We start from the raw sequence: 18,456 nt of genomic DNA on the forward strand, positions 1-18,456 counted from the left end.
AGACCTACAGAACACTCACCATGGCTCGCTGTCCCCTGTGGCGGCGTGATGTGGCTGGTGGGCGTGTCGTATGGCTGATGATGGCTGATAAGACGAGCACTGCGCTGACCACCGAGACTTATGAGGCGCTGCTGTCTAGGCCGGCCAGGGAGGAAGTCGAGACGGAGACACAGGTGATGATTTTCTTCTCTCCCTGTTTTTTCTTTGTATTGGATTGACGGAATTTAAGAAGTCTAATAATATAGATAAAGGTTTTTTTTTTTTTTTTTTTTTTGTGTGTGTGTGTGAGACACCTCGATGTAGGGTGGCCAGGGAGGAAGGGGAGACGGAGACGAAAGATTTTTATTTTTTTATTTTTTTTTTATTGCAGGTCAGTTTTAAGGGCAAATGATAAAAAAAAAGAATGAAAATGTGGACACTAAAGATGCTGGAATCTTTCCTTTATTTTATTTATGCGGAGCTTTAAACTTGAATCAATAAAGTTCTTTTATCTCAAGACTTTTTTGCTCATTTATTTTCTCAGTATATGATGAATGACGTCCTATGTCTTTACTGCCTCTTAGCGACACCTGTGAGCAACACCTGCACCTGCTGACTGTGGCTGAGGGGACACACACACACACACACAGCTGTAAGTTCCTCATGTGCCTCTATGTAGCTTTTCTTCCCTTACCGTAACAGGCAGACCATGGGTTGTATGGAGAAAAATTAAGTGGCCTGTTTCACCACAGAAAAAGGATAAGATGTCAAAGAATGTTATCATACCTGCTCCTAAATGTGTCTTGATTCTCCCTCCGTGCAAGCTTGTCAAAGGTTGGAGGAAAAACGGTATAGAATGAAAAAGGAGGGATGGTTATACACACTTTGATATACACACAAGTTCTGTACTTCAGAGTCAGTACCTATAGTCAAGTCAGTGCGAGTGTTCAAGAGATGAGAGAAAATACAGTACAAGTTCAGGCACATCTTGTTTCTGTAACTGCTGTTTGCTTCATTAACCTGAGTAAAACAGCATTTTGCATCTTCTCAAGAAGGTGATCATTTTATTTCCAGCAGCATCTCATAACAGTCTTTCACATCCCTTATTGATAACTGGCTCTGCATTTCCTTGTTCAGCTGCACCTAAAAACAGTAGGCTACTTTGAATCCTTTCCACATGCCTGATTATTTTTTGGTTGCGGCTGTTTTTTTGGATCAGGGTCCCCTTCCTCAAAGATGTTTTTCATATTCTTTCCAAACACCTGATAAGGAACGTTAATTTTCACCCACACCTTCTCATATGCACTATGCCTACACTTTTAAGAGTGATCCAGTCCACTGTGAAACACAAACTAAAAGAAAACACAGGGGGCTCCCGTGGTCCCGTGGTAGTCTCTCTGCCTTGCGCTTCAGCGGGTTGCTGGGGCGTGGGTTCGAGACCTATCAGTTACCATGGGGGTGGAAAGGTGGGCTCTTTCCGACACCCTCAGCCCCGTTGTTGGGCCTCCTCCTTGAAAGAATTGGATATCTCTCTACCGGCCGTCTGGTGGGTTGCACGGCATGCTCCGCCTTCCTCCATTGGGGTGTATCCCCAACGAAATACAAAAAAAAAAGAAAAAAAAAAAGAAAACACTGCATGCAGGAGATTCATTCAATTTTAATTAGGTACAAAGATGAAACAGTCACAGATTTCACACATCCCTAATTGATTTATTTACCAAGTTAATCAGAACAGGGCAGTGATTAATTTTCCCTCCTAATAAATAATTAAAGCTGGAGAAGGATTAATTAGGTGACAAACTCTTCTGAATCCCTACAATGAACAGGTGTGAAAAGTAAAAAAAGGGGAAAACACAAGTCAAATATGGTATTGGAACCATTATTCTCTCTCTCTCTCTCTCTCTCTCTCTCTCTCTCTCTCTCTCTCTCTCTCTCTCTCTCCATTCAATGTTACATTAAAGAAAAGTATATTGGTTCATTTCACTTCATTTTTTTTTTTTTTTTTTTGTGACATTCAGTTGACATCATTTTTTTCTCTCCTGTTCTTCCCTCACTTGGCATATAGGCTAACTTATTTGCTAAGTTAATCTGAACCAAGTATACATCAGCTTTCTTATGGCACAGTTCTCAAGAAACAGAGATGGACTACATAACATCATTCACTTCTCCAAAGACCTCTCACTCTGAAGACTCAGTCACCAGATTGTTCATTAAACCCCAGCAGTAAGGAGAACAGGTATCAGGATTCATTAGTAGTAGTGAGAATGATGGTGGTGACAGTAAATGGTATGTCTGGAAGATCTCTTCTATTTACAATGATCTGCTTTAGATCACTGATCTGGTTGTAAAGCCTGTTTTCTATTTACCATCGAGAACTGGATTATTGTGATCTGGGTGGTTTGAAAAATGATCTGCCTGATCCAAATCTAGAGGTGAATTGTAGCATGCGACACCCTCGGTCTAGCTCCTAAGCAGTTACAACACAGCAGCTTCTCATCATTTGTAAGTATGTACCCCAAGAGTGTCTCCTGTAATATTTGAGGAGATAATAAGTTAAGATAGTGTTGTGGAAATGCTATTGTAGGCACTAAAGATGTAGAATGGTGGTAATAAACAACAGAACTGTAGAAAAAATATGGCCAGTCGCAGTATCCTGCTTTCTTTTTCTTGTTCTTGTGACCATTGTTAAGCATTGCTTCTTAGAGCCTCCTTGATGCTTCGTACTTGATACTTTACTATGCACTGAGCTCTGTTTTTCCATACATTTTGCTTACTCTGTCTCCTTCCTATTTTCCTTTCCATTGTTGTTGTTTTGATCTGCTGCTCTGCTTCCAGGCGTTCTATTTTAGCAGAGGAAATCCAAATCATACTCGGATCCCACTTAATGATCTAAAGCTGATCAGTGTTCTAAAAAGAAGGGGTCTTTAGGAAAGATAAAGTTAGGAGCAAACACATTAGCTGTGCATGGCTGTGGCGCTCAGCTCAGTCTCACTGGCCCCAGACTCAAGTGAAACTCTCCAAAGACGATCAAGTAAATCTGCCGGGGGCAGCATGAGCTAAACAAGATGGTAAAGTTGAGTGCATGCACTAAAGCTCATTTCCGTCACATTGGCTCTTGAGCCTGTGGTAGGTGAGAACCCATTACCCTGGGACACAGGGCCAGTGTGACATCCAGGTTACCACAGTTTACCTTCCCCAGGTTTCCACAGGTACCCATTTATCAACCATCCCAAAAGGAAGGATAGACAGCTGGGTGGGGTGCATGCTGACTGCCTGGGCCAGGATTCAAATCCAAACCCTCAGATTGTAGTTAGGCACACTAACCACTGCACCATGGAGACAATATATAGGATTGAATAAAGTTGCAGGATACCACCCACTCTCTCTTTCTTTCTTACATACATATACACACCTATGGAAAAAATAATCAAAAACACCTTTGATGATCATAATAATAATAAAAATAAACAATACATAACCATAATATGTAATAAATAATAACAAAAATAAAATAATAAAATGTCAGTATATCACAAAAATTCAATCCCTCTCTTCACTTCTCTCCCTGAATGCAACACGACTCTCCCTCCCTTGCTTTCCCTCTTCATATGTTGGGCACGAGAAGCTGGTCCCAGTCTATAGAGGCAGAGAACACCTCCTGTTGCAGCCACACCTCGTAGTGTTTCTTGAACTCCTCCGTCAGCTCCACCGGCCGCCCCAAAACGCTTGTCACGCAGTTGTCCAGTGGCTCAAAGTCTGGGTCCTGTTAGGGAGAGAGAGAGGGAGGTTATGGCAGTGGTGGTGGTGTTTGTGGTGGTGGTGTTTTTGGCACATATTTTCAGCTTTCAGCTCTCACAACAAATATTTCCATAGCCCATAAATGATTGGGTTCTCATGAGTGTTTCTCACATTCATGGTGCAGAAGCCTTGTCAAACTATCATTACCCTCATGTAACTGCCCATGGAAATATCTACAACCTATATGAAAGCCTTATCAAATGTGGTGTGTAAGCCCCAATATGTATTGTGGGATTTTTGTTTCAGCTCCCTGAAGTACCCATGGAAATACCCAAAACCTCCACAGAAGCCTTATCAAATGTGGTTGTTTAAGTCCCAAAATGTCTGAGAATATGGATCTTTGTCTCAGTTGATCATGTTCCACTAATATTGTTATAAGAAAACTGTTGCATGTAATTATGATCATTAATAAATGTTTAAAGTGTTTCAAATGTTTCCCTCCCACCTCCCTCTTCGCTTCCCCCCACTCACTACATTTGAGTTGTATCTCCGTGAGTTGAATCGGTCCACACAGGCCCTCAACGCACACTCCTCCGCCTGGAAGTCCCAAGGTCGCGCGTCCGGGTCGTTGCCGTATGCCCAGTCATCGTTCAGCCTGTGCCGCACCTGAGTGATGGAGGGAAGGTGAGGCGAGGGTACAGGTGTAAGGGGTGAATGTGGTGGCAATGATGGCAGTGTTTGGTGTAAAGGATAAAAATATATGGTGTAGTGTGGGAAGGTGAGGAGAGAGTAGAGGTGTCGGGGGAGGGTGATGTGGTAGCGAAGATGGCAGTGCTTGGTGTAAGAGCTTGAAAATATTTGGTGTAATGTGGGAGAGTGAGATGAGGGAAGAAGTGTAAGGAGTGATATGGCGGCAATCATGGCACTGTTATTTGTTAAAGGCTGAGGATAATGGTACTCATACAGGAGGAATCATGATGTTAAACTAATAAACACACTTAGGCAGCCCCTGTGAATAAGATATGTCCCTTACAGTTAACCTTCACAATGCTACAATGGCACAGATAAGCACTGTGACAGAATATATAACTTACATATCATATAACAGAAATCAGCTCTCCAGGATACGAGTTACAACGCCCGATTTTTACAAACAGCTATAGTAAAAATCCCAAGTTCTAACAGCTAAAGTAAAAATCCTAAGTCCTAACAGCTAAAGTAAAAATCCTAAGTCTTAACAGCTAAAGTAAAAATCATAAGGCCTAACTGCTGAAATAAGCCCCAAAACCTAACCAAGCTAACATAACAATAGAGCTTAGAATATAAACAAAGAATATCCAATCTTCAAGAGGACCCAAGAATATAAAACACTCCATTCTCTTTACTTTTCTCTTTTATAGGAGCAGCGATTAACGGGCTATTTTTTATACACTTTCTTTTTGTTGCTTTTGAGTTGCTTCCTTTACTGTAAAAAAAAAAAAAATTGTAGTCTAATATTGGTAAGTAGATAGGTAAGTATGAAGGTTGGTTGGTTGGTTGGTTGGTAGATAGGTAGGTAGGGTCTAACCTTCTGGTATATGGCACTCATGGTCTTCATGTTAGTCTTGCGCCACTGCCGGCCCAGGTACTTGGTCTGCATCTTGAGCAGCTTCAGCACGTACAGCTGCATCATGGCGTGCTTCACCTGTACACACACAAGGGTAAGGGTGATGGCTGTACTTATATGGTGTTATCTCCTGTCTACTGTTTTTGTGTGCATTTTATCATGTTTTGTCTCACTTCAGGTTTTGTTTGACTTTCTCTATGTTATGCTCTCTCTCTATCTCTCATGATTCTGCTATATAAATGTGTGATTGACTGTCCAACCCCACATGGGAAAATAAGGACGTTTAACAAAAAGAAAAAAAGAAATGCGTGATTGGCAGAGAAGGGACATATGTAAACAATTATTATACAACAAATGAGAAGTTACTATCAAGAGGGCACAGGACGACACAGTAAATAAAAGGTGGTGAACAAGATGCACGAAAATTTAGCTTCCTCAACAAAGTAAAAGATGAATGAAATGCTTAAACAACTGAATTCATGCCACAAGAACTTAAAATACTGAACACTACAAGCTTGACCCAGTCCTATAGAAATACAAATAAATAAGAAAACACATTCAAACACTCTATCAACTATTTGCAGGAGCAGTGGCAATGGGGTTTTTTGCTTGTTCTTTATATTGACTTTGAGCTGCCACCCACCCACACACACACCTTCAGAGTCCGCTTGAGGATGGGCGCGGACTTAAACACCACCAGCATCATGATCCGCGAGTGCTTCCATTTGCAGAGCTTGTTGAGGATGCGCAGGAGGTTGGTGCAGGAAAACATGTTCCTCCAGCAGCATGTGACTTGGCCCTGGTTGATGATGCCGCCCCCGTCCCCACACACCCCCCCGCCACCCCCAGGACTGCCCCCACTCCCCCCCGGACTAGTGTTCCCGCCCCCCAGACCCCCGGTGCCAGCCTCCAGGGCTTCCGCGGTCATCTCTGGTGGGTCTCCGATGACGCACGCCGGGAAGTCTAGAAGAGGTATTCTGGGATGTTTTGGGGGGAAGAAAGTACGTGTGAATAAAATATTGGAAAAAAATATGTTTGTGTGGGGAGAAAGTACATTAGGATTTAGACAATGGAAAAACAGATGTTGTGTTTGCATGGGGGGAAGAAAGAATGTTATGTATGTGTGGGGAGAAAGTATGAAAGGATTATTTAATGGAAAAAGAGATGTCATGTTTGTATGTGGGGGAAACAACAGATTAATCAAGCATGAAAACCAATACCTTCCTGACATGTTTAAAGAGGAATATCAATTACTCATAAAATAAATTAAAGGCTGGACAAACTATTACTTTCCTGGTGTGAATGTGTATATGTATGAATGTTTGAGGGAGGCGAGAGAAATCCTACAAAAAATCTTGTTTTCAAATATGTAAAAAGTACCTATTTCACACCGAAAAAAAAATCACAAGAAAACATGAAGCAATACCAAAAAAAAATGCAAATATACAAAGAAACAAAAGGGTGACTTACGAATTCTTGGCCTGGACGTACGCCATGATGTTTTGGTTGAAGAACTTGAGGATGAGGGGGATGCAGTTGGCAAAGACCAGGTGCTGCGACATGAACTCAAACTGGTAGACGTGGTTGAGGCGGAAGTGCTTGAGGAGGAGGAGCAGCGTGGCCGAGACCGCCTTCACCAGCACCTCCTTGTGGCGGTTGACATCCACGCCCAACTTCATGCTCTGGACCACCGTCATGCTGCGGATGGAAGGGAGGGAGGGAGTGAGAAGAGAAATTGAGGGATTCTTTTTTGTCTTACTTTATTTTATTTTATTTTTTTACAGTAAGGGAGACTGCTCAACGGCAAGAAACAAAAACTAAAAAAGCCTGCTAAGAAAACAACAAAAGCCGGAAGGAAGGGAGTTAGAGACTGCGTGATTTATTTTCTATTATTTTTTTTTTACAGCAAGGGCATCAGATCAAGGGCAAAAAACAAAAACAAAACAAAAAAGATCAAGGGCAAAAAACAAAAAAACAAAAAATCTGCTAAGAAATAACAAAAAAGCCTGCTAAGATGAAGGAGGCATGGGTGGGGTGATTAAAGGTAAGAAGAAAATGGGGAAGGAATATGGGAAACAGAAATATTGAAATTCAGGTAAGAGAAAAATAAAAGCAACTGAGGGAATAAGAGAAAAGGGGTGAGGTAATAAGAAGGTAAGAAGGAAATAAAGAACGAACAATAAAAAACAGAAAAATAGGAGACAAAAAGAAAGAAAACAGGGAACATTAAACAAAAACAGAAACATTCAAATTTAGGTTAAAGAAAACTACACGAAATCTAACAAAAAAATAATATATAATACGTCAAAGGGCACTCACGGCATCTCTTCAGGCAGCACATCGGCCATGATATTGATGGAGTCGGTCTTGGCCTTGGAAGTTGGGGCAGCAGCAAGGAGGATCTTGAGCAGGGCGATCATGCACTGGGGCAGGGTGGGCAGCATGGCCTGGGGAGGAGGAGGGAGGGGTGGTAAGTCTTCTTTCTTCTTCATTTCACACCCTCAGTTTTCCTCATCGGGTAGTACCGGTAGGTGTGCGTACATAAACACACACACTTACTCTACGCCTTTACGATTCAAAAGGTAAGAGAAGGCAGGGGAGGTGTACAAAAACCTCTCTCTCTCTCTCTCTCTCACACACACACACACACACTCTACCCCTTAACAAATCACCAGAAAAATAACATGTAAACACTAAAAACATAGGAGACAGACAGACAGAAAAAAAAGAGAAATATAAGAAATTAGCTCGAATAAGAAAAAGAAAACAGGGAAGAAATAAAAAAAAGAGAAATATCCCAATTTAAAGAAGAGAGGAGGAGGCTCAAGCTCACCTGGTATAGTATTTCCGAGGGTGTTTGGGGGACCTCCAGCTCAGGGTGGGAGAGCGGGTTCCTGGTCATCTCCTCCTCCAACTTGATCTGCTTCTCCGAGAGGGACACGTACACATGCTGCTCACCCAAGGAAAAAGAACATACCATCAACACTATTATCATCACCTTCCCTATCACCATCACCATTTTCACAATCATCACCTTCATTTTCATTATCAAAAGTCACCACAATGAAATATAGTGTAGGACATGAAAGAAGAGAATGAGAAGAAAAACACCATCACCATTATTTTTATGATCGTCTCATGGTCACTCACAATGAAATAAGATGAAGAAAAGGAGGAGGCAGAAGAAAAAGAACTATCATTATCTGAGTGATGAACATAAACTACTAGCTCAAAAGGAGACACCATTACCTTCATCATTATTATTGTCACACCCACAATCATACACTTGCCTTGCTCAGCACCTTCACCCCCTCGTGGATGGGCTGGGGCAGACCGGCCAGGGAGGTGCGGTCGCCCTGCAGCTGGAACCCCACAAACTTGATCCTCGTGTTGTCCAGGAAGGCGTCAATGTCCTTCTGCCTCACCTTGGGGGTCCACGGGAGGCCTGAGGAAACGGTTGAGTGTTGTATTTTCATATCCCAGTAAGAGATGAAGGCATGAACAAAAAATACATGAAAGAAATGCCCAGAAGGAAGGGAATGAGAGACTGATTGCTTGAGGTTAATGTAGTTTGAGTTGGTGAAGGGCAAAAAGGAAATGGAAAAGAAATAATGGAAGGGAAGAAATATCCAAATTAAGGGATATAAATATACGTATAACACGTAAACACACTAAAAAAATAAAGAAGAAAGAAAAGAAGCATACCAAAGAAAAAAGATGTTGAGTAAATTAAGATAGAAAGGTAGAAGGGAAGAGACCAGCTGGAAGACCCAAGAAGCCCGAGAGACTGTGTGGAGGAAGACATGAAGAGGATGACCATCAGGGAGGAGAGAGTATATGATCATCAGGAGTGGGAGAGACTCATGCCCCACGTAACCCCATAAGGGAAAATAAGGATGTTAAATGAAGAAAAAAAAGAAGAGAAAGGGAATAAGGTACTCAACATACCTCTGGAACAACAATATTTACCATACGTTAACACAATTACTGATGATTTATAACTACCAACTGTACGCATAACTATCAACACCTCCCAACACAACAAAAACACTTATTGGCTATACTTTCCACTTTTGGGAAACATATAGCAAACTTGTTTTCTGCATATTTGTTTTTTTGTCCTTGAATTATCTCCATTACAGTAGAAAAAAGAAAGAAAAAAATTACCTTTGTTAACAGTATTATTGGCGATGGGGGTGCCGGGACGAGGGGAGGGGGGCTGGGGCAGGTCAGGGGGCTCGTCAATGTCGTTGGTGGGCTGGTCGTCATCATCAGCTGCTGCCGTCAGATCCAGCTCCCCCACGCTGTCGTCCAGGCTACTCTGCTTCATGAGCCCTTGCTGTGCGGGGGAGAGTGGGGCAGAAAGGGTTAGGAAGAGGGCGTAGAGGGTTAAGAAAGGGGTGTGGACAGTTCAGAAGGCACAGTGTGTTGCGAGAAGGGTGCAGAGTTAGGATGATAGAGGAGTTATGAAAAGGATGTAGAGTTATGAAATACAACGAGTTAAAAGAAGAATGCAGAGTTTGGAAGAAGATACAATGAGTTAGGAAGGTGGTGTAGATAGTTTAAAAAGGGTGTAGAGTTAAGAAAAGGATACAGATAATTAAAAAGAGGGTGAAGAGAGTAGACATTATAGAGAGGTAAGAAGAGGCTGCATAGAATCAAGAGGAGGGTTTAGAGAGTTAGGAAGAAGGTGCAAAGAAATTAAAAATAATGCAAAGAAATTAAAAGAGAGTGAAGAAAGTGAGGAAAAAAAGAATAGAAATGAAGATGCAAATGGATAAAGGATGGAGAAAAGATATAAAGAGGGTGAAGAAAGTGAAGAAGAAGGGAAAGAAATATAAATGCAAATGGATGAAAGATACAGAGATAAAAAGAGGGTGAAGAAAGTAAAGAAAAGGCATTGAGATAAAGATGCAAATGGATAAGAAAAAGATGCAGTTTACCCACAAGAGTTAAAATGATGCAGAGATAAAAAAAAAGGGGGGGAGAAAAAAGTGAAAAAGAAGGCATGGAAATAAAGATGCAGACAACTAGGAAGGAGTTGCAGCTTACCCATAAATACATCACCAATCAAACCCTTAAAAACACGGACACACTCACTCTTCTAAACGGCCGCCTCTTCTGGTTGTTCTGCTGCTCTATCAGGTCGGCAGCAGAGGCGGGCGGCGACGAGGCCCTCATGGTCCGCGCCACAGCCAGGGTGTCCTCCTCGCACGGCTGGAGACCCTGCTTGAGGCGGTATTCATCTGTGGAACGGCAGGACAGAATGGAGTGGAGTGGAGAGGAATGACTGTGAATTCTCTTTTTTTTCTTTTTACAGTAAACAGTTCATGGGCAAAAAAAAAAGAAGGAAACAATAATGAAGAAAAAGCCTGGTACTCACTGCTCCTACAAAAGAGTAAAGAGGAGTGGCCGAAAGTTAGGTCAATTTTTAGGTTTTGTGTTGCTGGTAATGAAGGTGAATGGAGTAAGTGATGTTGTTGATGTTGTACTTTTGATATTATGGTGGTGGAAAGGGAAGTTAATGTTGTAGTAGTAAAAAGTGACATAAAAAGAAGTGGAGCGAGTGGGGTGTGTTTTGTGTTGCTGGTGATGGAGGTGACAGGAGAGTAAGATTTTCATGTTGTTTTGCTATTAGTTTTAGTGGTGGAAAAAGCAGCTATTGTTGTAGTAAAAAATAACAGGTGAAAAATAGGACAGTGGAGTGGTTGGGTTATCTTTTGCTTTGCTGGTTATGAAGGTGAGCAGAGTAAGACTGTTATTGTTTTTTGTTTCAGTATTATAGTGGTGGAAAAAGATGTTGTAGTGGTGGGAGAAGAAGAAAGGTAAAAAGGAGTGGTAGAAGTAACAACAATAGTAGATGGCTTTTCTTGTCGTCATTACAGTAGTAGTTATGAGTTATAGAGGTGTACAGATGGAAATGATTGTTGTTAGTGTTGTGGTTTTGATATGAACTGTAGAGAAAGAAAGTAAGAACCCTGGCAAACACACAATAGCAACAAGCATAAGAATCACTCACTCAGCAATAAAAACAAAAGAGTAAGAACCTCATCAAACAGAACAACAAAAAGCATCACACAGCACTCACTCTCACCAATAAAAATAAGAAAGGAAGAACGCCACCAAACACAGCACAGCAAAACACATCACACAAACACTCACTCTTCATAATGGCCAGCTGCTGTGTGCCCCCGAGCGCCGAGAGCAGCACCTTCCACAGCAGCAGCAGCACCTTTCTGATGGGGAAGTGCGGGGCGGAGGAGTTACAGAACTTGGTCACCATCCCCAGCAGCGTCATGGTCACCAGCTCCTCGTCCTCCCCCTGCGGCTGACCCAACTCCTCGCAGAAACACAGCCTGAAAGTGTGAGCGTGAGGATGAGAAGTGATGATGATGAAAGTGTGAGTGCAAGGGTGAGAAATGTTTGTGTGGATGATGAGTGGTGAGTAAGTGGTGAGTAAATACAAGAATAGTCCACTTACCATACCCCTGTGGATATCATAACTCCTCATAGAGACATAGCCTGCAAGTGTGTAAGAGTGAGGATGAGATATGATGATGAGAGTGTGAGTGTGAGGAGGAGGAAGAATGATGAGTTGGCAGTGAGTGAATACAAGAATAACCCCTCTGTCCTTCCTCAGTGGCAGTTGAAACTCCTCGTGGAAACCTAGCCTGAAAGTGTTATTGTGCACTAGTGAGGACGAGTGATTAGTAAGTGGAGAGTATATACAATAATGACCCCCAGTGCCTCATCCTCAATCTATGGCTGTTGGAATTCCTCTCAGAAATATAGCCTGAGAGTGTATGTGTCTGTGTGTGTGATGATGAGTCAATGAATAAACAAATGGCTGATAAATAATGGAATGTAAAAATGATATATTGTTATGGTAAAAGATTGAAGTAAAAGGTAAGCATTAGATATTAAAGATTACCAAAATATTCTCCTTCTATAAAATAAAACATAGAAATTAACTGAAATGTGTATTATGGTGTTCATGTGTGCGTATAAGAATGAATAAATGAGCAAGAGGTTGAATGATAAATAAATAAATAATAAACAAATAAATAAACACAAACTTAATGCTGAATCACTGAGCTTTGGGATTAGGGGCAATGCATATAACTCCATTCCTTTAAATTACAAACACACAAGAACACACACACACACACACACACACACACACACACACACACACACACACACACACACCTAGTCTGCGTCTGTGCCTCTGTGTCCTCATCACTGGGCACCCTCAGAGTCTCCACGATGGTGTACATGACGGAGAGGATGACGCGCAGGTCCGCCGAGTCTGCCAGGCTCGCCGACACCGCCAACTTGCGCTGCCCCTCCGAAGAGCCCACATTGCTGGGTGAACTAAGCAAATTACAGGCTGAACTAAAGTGGTAGTGGAGTATAAAAAACACACTTATTCTGGAGTGAGCTTTGGATCAGGTGAAAGATGTAACGACAAGTGAATGAATTACCTGTGTGAACTAAATGAAAAAAAGGGTGAACTAAAGGAAACAAGGGGGAATTAAATTAAGCAAGGGGGAACTAAGGAAATTACAGGCTGAACTAAACTTGAAATAGAATGTAAAGAGACACTAATCCAGGGCTGAAGTTTGGATCAGGTGAAAGATATAACAAAATATGAATTAATTATCTGTGTGAACTAAATGAAAACACAGGTGAACTAAGCAAATCGCAGGCTGAACTAAACTCAAAGTGGAACGTAAAGAGACACACTAATCCTGGGGCTAACTTTGGACCAGGTGAGAAATGCAACGAAAAATTAATGAACTAATGAAAACAAGATGTACAGAATAAAATAACACTGTACATAATGGAAAAAGCCATACAAAACTTATAACCAAGAATATGTTGAAGAAAATAGAAAAAATGAAGACAAGGGATAAAACTCACTCTACTTGATAGTAAAAATAAAAGAGAAGAATATGGAAAGAAAACTGAAGCAAGAATACAAATGAAATAAAGAAAAGAAGAAGGAATGAAGGCACACGAATGCAAGAAAGTAACACTGGAAAAGAGAAAATTGGAGACAAAAAACTGAAAACAAGCAAAAAATGAGTAAAACAGAAGAGAAATATGGAGTAAAGAAAGGAGAAAAGAAGGAATGAAAGAAGGTAATACAAGCAAAAAGAAGGAAAATGAAATCAAGCAAAACAATAGAACAAAAAGAGAACTATGGTAAATATAAAGGAGAGACAAGAGAGAGATGAGAATATATACACAACTCACTCTATCTCGAGGTGCAGCAGCTGTAGGAAGGAGGGCCAGACGCCACACTGGACAAGGAGGAACACATTGCGTCGCGCCCACATGGTCTGCTCCCTGTCACTCTGCACCTCGCCCCAGCACCCCTGAGGCACAGACATGGTATTTAGGGATTGTTATCAAATGTCCTTCAGCAACTCAGCCAAGATCAAAGGAAACGAGACATGAAGGCTAGGCGGTGGTTGAGTGGTTCACGTGCTGGGCTCACATTCGCCATGCCACGGACAACGTTGGTTCGAATCCCCACGCTACCACCTGGGATTTTTTAGTCACCGCCGAGTGGCTTAAGACTACCCACATGCTGCCCAGAAGACCACCCATCAACCCGAACTCTAGAAGAAACCGTCTAGTGAATCAAGAATGAGTTCCGGGGAGCAGCATGAGCCAAGCATAACTGGCGCCACTATAAAAAAAATTGCCTGTGCCACGACGGGCTTGGGCCGACTATCTGGCCCCTGAAGAAAGCATACCGGTGCTATAGATGGGGATGTAAAGAAAAAAAAAATAATAAAATAAAATGAAAATAAAAGTTTAGGGATTGTTATAGGTTACTAAGGTTACCCTTCAGTAACTCAGCCACATTTAAAGAAAATGGAACATGAAGTAAGCATATTTAGGGAGTGTTATTGCTTACCTTTCAATATCTTTGCCCTGATCAAGGAAAATGAGACATGAACTAAGCTAACCATCCAGTTTTCTGTCACTTCCCCAAAAAACTTTACACGGTATTAAGGTACCTAACAATAGCTGTAGATGTTTTTCCTTTATCTTCGACTATATCAAAGTTATGTTGCCAACTCTCTCCATAAACAGAAAAACAAGTAGACAAACAAACAGGCAACAGCAAAAACATTATAGCCCTCCTTGCTAGTGGAAAGGAGGGCGATAAAAAGAAATAGGATGTGCAGCAATATTTAGAAATGCATTACTTTTGCAGACTATTCTGTAAACTCACAGCTGGCAGACAAATGATGTAGAATGATAAAAATTTGTAAATAATAATAATAACGATAATAATAATAATAATAATAACAATAATGACAAGAAGAAGAAGAAGAAAAAGAAGATGAAGAAAAAAAAGAAGAATCTACGATTAAGTGAAGAAAAAAAGGGTAAGCAATGTAAAGACAATGTGAAAATCCAAAGCATGGGAAGTAGCAAATTTGTAGCTTTGTGATTGTCAGAGCATGACCGTAACATCTATGTTCGCTCACCTGGGCTATGTAGAGAATGGCCCGCGCCGCCCTCATGCGTGGGGTGCGGCCGGACAGCTCCAGGTGGTCTGCCAGGCGGATGATGAGGGCCCGGTGGCTGGCATCCGAGGCTGACTGCCACAGAGGTACCACACCCAGCTCCCCACATACCTCCTCCCAGGCCTAAACAGATAGGTAGATATAGATAGATAAATATAGATAGATTAATTACTACATAATACAAAACTAAAATAAAGTAACACATGACATTCTTGACACATAATCTCCTCACAGTCCTGCACAGATATAGATAAATAGAGATAGATTAATTAGGTACTACAAAATACAAAACTACAATACAGTAACAAATAGCATTCCTGACACATAACAGATTCTTTGCTATTGCACCCCACAAAATTATATAATGAAACAGCATAGGACCTCCATTTGGTCCGGGACAAGTCGATTTCAAACTTAGTACTGGACTGTACACAAGTCTCCCACCAAAAGTAGTAAAAGCGTATATATTATATTATATTACAGGACAGTATAGGACAGTATATAGGGTAAAGCAAGGGGGTAGACCTCGGACATTTTCCATTGCCGTCCTGGATATTTCCATTGTCGACATTTGCCATTCCCGGACAAGCCTTCCCCCCTTTTAGTCCGGCAAATCGAGGGTTGAGTGTATTCCTAAAAATGTGTGTTAAATCAGGTTATATAAGGATATAGAAACTGTTATAATAACAAGTTTTAATACCAAGCTTACTAAATAACATCTACACAGTTCTCTATATGACCAAAAAAAAGATACAAGTTGAATGACAAGAATGAGATGCAAAGACTGATAAAGGTCATTCAAAATATCTGACAAGGGAGCATTCAAATCTAACCAAGCCAGACTACTTAACATCACTTAAGGCATAATAACCTAAACCCATCAAAAAACTAACTCAGTCTCACTAAAAACATAATCTAACCTTATCAAAATTATAGGTGTGTATTTTCAAAAGTTCGCTAAGGGGAAAGATAGCAAAGAAAACTTGGATGCCAGAAATGAGATAGAACAAATTACCAATGAGGCATGGAATGGAGAAAAGAATAAGACACAAAGCTTAAAATACACTACCTTAAGGTTAAGCTGGAACTCAGGCCCCTCCGTGTAGGAGTACAGCTCGGCAATCTCATTTTCGGGCAAGTCCGCATCGTCGTAATTAAACTCGATGTCCGGACAGTCCGACATGCTCGCGTGGCTGAGGGGGGGAGGGAGAATAATGGAGAATAAGATCCACACTGAAGAAACAAGCTAAATCACTAATAAATGTTAATTTAACCCCATTCAACTAGCAACCTAGCCCCTCTGTATCACTAACCCAGCCCCATCCACTAAGTAGTAGGGTAGGCAGTGGCTGAGTGGTTAGTGTGCTGGGCTCACATTCACCAGGCCATGGACAAAATCGGTTCGAATCCCCACGCTACCACCTGGGATTTTTCAGTCACCACTGAGTGGCCTAAGACTACCCACATGCTGTCCAGAAGACCACCCATCAACCCGGACTCTAAAAGAAACCGTCCAGTGAATCAAGAATGAGTTCCAGGGGGCAGCATGAGCCGAGCATAACTGCCGCCACTATAAGAATTGCCTGTGCCATGACGGGCTTGGGCCAACCATCTGGCCCCTGAAGAAATCCTACCGGCACTAAAGGAGGGGATGTAAAAAAAATTAAATAAATAAATAAATAAAATAAAAAATAAAAAAACAGTCCCACCAACTGAGTAACCCACCCCACCCACTCACTAACCCTGCCCCATCCACTCAGCAACCCAGCCCCATCCAACCAGCAGCCTAGCCCCACTAAATAGTGGGGGGTTGTGGGGGGCTGCCCCCCCCCTCGACCCCCCCTGGAGCCCCCCCACATATACATGTGACTTATTTCAGCAAGGAGGTATTTCTCGCAACACCGGCTGTACCGTCACCAGAGGAGGCGACGCGCTTTCGTAAACATTATCCCCTATTTTCGAGAGTAAAAAAAAGTCCATGAATTGGATTTTCAAAGTGTTTCCATGACTGTTGAAGGTTTGTAGATAAGATATATGAAGAGATACTGATATTTCATAAGGTAGGTAATGAGATACTGGCACGGACCTAAAACGAACCAACCTTTTTTTTTTTCAAGGGAAATCAAAGGATACGGAGGCATCCGCCTGTGGGACATTTGTCTTTAATTGGTTAAACATAAATTAATCGAACTTAACCTAATGGGGGTCCACGCTCCCCTTGACCCCCCAATAACTTAATGAATGAGACTCCCTCCCTACCTGAGGCTGCTGGAACACGTAAGTACCCATCATGGCAGCGACGCTCATTTCAATTATATACGAAAAAATTTATTTCAAACAAGTAATTTGCGACAGAAAAGCAATATGGCAGTGTGTTGTATCACCACATAGAACATCATGAAGCACATAGGTGTCTGCCTCTTCTTCTGGAGCGTTTTAGGGGGCTGGTTAGGCTGTGGGACCACTGCCCCCAGAGCCCCGTCAGTGTGAAATGTTAGCGGTTGTTGTTATTCCGTCGGTGTGTCGCCAGGGCAGGGGCTGCATCCTGCCGAGGGGAGGCCTGCGTACACCTGGGGGCTTGGAGGGCTGTGTCGGGGCTGAGGGTGAGCACAGAGGTGTCTTTCGCCGCGATAAGGGCACACTTGTAAAATAATACCCTAGAATTATGGTAACATGATAAAATACGTACAGTGAGAGGCGTGTACACCCCCACTAGATGACACAGCCAGGGCCGCCACACACGTCAACACCGAGGATGTAAACAAACCAGGCAGGGAATCAATAAGGGGAATAATGGAGTATCTACAGGCGCTTATACTAATTTTTTGGCACCTTTCCACCCCCGCCGCCTCTTGGCATCACTAGGATCGGTATTACTGGCACTCACGTCAGAATCTTGCCGGTGTGAGGGGAAAATGTCTCTCAGCAGAACCGCAGGGCCGCTCCCCACGCCGCCATTACTTCCCATACTAAGGATTGGGCTCGTAGCTCTCGTAAATATATCTACAGATTATGCTACAGTGATATTTTGTTCTCTCTTAACTTACCTTAAATGTAAACAAGTAAAGCTCAGACTGTATAGAGAGAAATGGTGTCCCCCCGACCCAGAGGAGGAGATAGAGCTCCATCCTGATATCATCTTCATGGCACATGGGCCCCCCAAGGTATACATGGGCCCCTGGACTTAATCCATGCTAAAACATATTTTGATACTTTAGCTTATATGGGCCCGGGCCCCCTCCAGCCACTAGATGGCACGGCACCCCAGTCCGACTCTGCTATCCTTTCCTACGACGACTTGCCAACTGGGCCTCTCTTCGGACTTCCTATATATATGGACAACGGATAATACACAGCTCTACTCTTCCTCTTCTTCTTTTCCCCTCTTCTCCCAATACTACTACTACTACTACTACTACTACTGATTTGTATGTGTGTGTGTGTGTGTGTGCGTCATCATGAACACCAAACGTGACTTATTATATATTCATCTTGCCTTGATACACACACACACACACACACACACAAAGAGGGATAATTCGTCTTTTCTCTCATAATCTTCCACTGATGCATCGGTCACACGTG

The 18,456-nt window shown here is 42.2% G+C and overlaps 1 protein-coding gene across 3 annotated transcripts; it reads right to left on the reverse strand.

The window, feature by feature from the left end:
- Window positions 1–1,620: 1,620 nt before the first annotated feature.
- LOC126980476 (striatin-interacting protein 1-like) lies at window positions 1,621–17,921 on the reverse strand. 3 transcript variants are annotated; one of them, XM_050830408.1, is made up of 16 exons: window positions 17,759–17,921; window positions 15,941–16,064; window positions 14,833–14,994; window positions 13,583–13,704; window positions 12,533–12,697; window positions 11,486–11,679; window positions 10,424–10,569; window positions 9,491–9,662; window positions 8,614–8,768; window positions 8,157–8,273; window positions 7,643–7,770; window positions 6,794–7,021; window positions 5,979–6,300; window positions 5,285–5,401; window positions 4,252–4,383; window positions 1,621–3,742 (listed from the first exon to the last, which is right to left on the reverse strand). In XM_050830408.1, the coding sequence occupies exons 2-16, from the start codon at window positions 16,052–16,054 to the stop codon at window positions 3,584–3,586; spliced, it is 2,433 nt and encodes an 810-aa protein (XP_050686365.1). In that variant the 5' UTR covers window positions 16,055–16,064; window positions 17,759–17,921; the 3' UTR covers window positions 1,621–3,583. The 3 variants fall into 3 exon arrangements, with proteins under 3 accessions (XP_050686365.1, XP_050686366.1, XP_050686364.1); XM_050830409.1 differs by having other exon boundaries at window positions 4,249–4,383; window positions 12,533–12,688; window positions 17,759–17,920; XM_050830407.1 differs by having other exon boundaries at window positions 4,249–4,383; window positions 17,759–17,920.
- Window positions 17,922–18,456: the final 535 nt, after the last annotated feature.

The sequence above is a fragment of the Eriocheir sinensis genome, chromosome 44 (genome assembly GCF_024679095.1).
Source record: "Eriocheir sinensis breed Jianghai 21 chromosome 44, ASM2467909v1, whole genome shotgun sequence".
Classification (NCBI taxonomy): Eukaryota; Metazoa; Arthropoda; class Malacostraca; order Decapoda; family Varunidae; genus Eriocheir; species Eriocheir sinensis.

Excerpts from the sequence above, each read along its gene's own strand:
- LOC126980476 (XM_050830407.1), bottom strand. The coding sequence starts at position 16,054 with ATGTCGGACTGTCCGGACATCGAGTTTAATTACGACGATGCGGACTTG. Across the intron at positions 8,769-9,490 it reads CAATAATACTGTTAACAAAG|GCCTCCCGTGGACCCCCAAG; the intron begins GTAATTTTTTTC and ends CCGTTTCCTCAG. Across the intron at positions 3,743-4,248 it reads GGAGATACAACTCAAATGTA|GACCCAGACTTTGAGCCACT; the intron begins GTGAGTGGGGGG and ends TCTCCCTAACAG.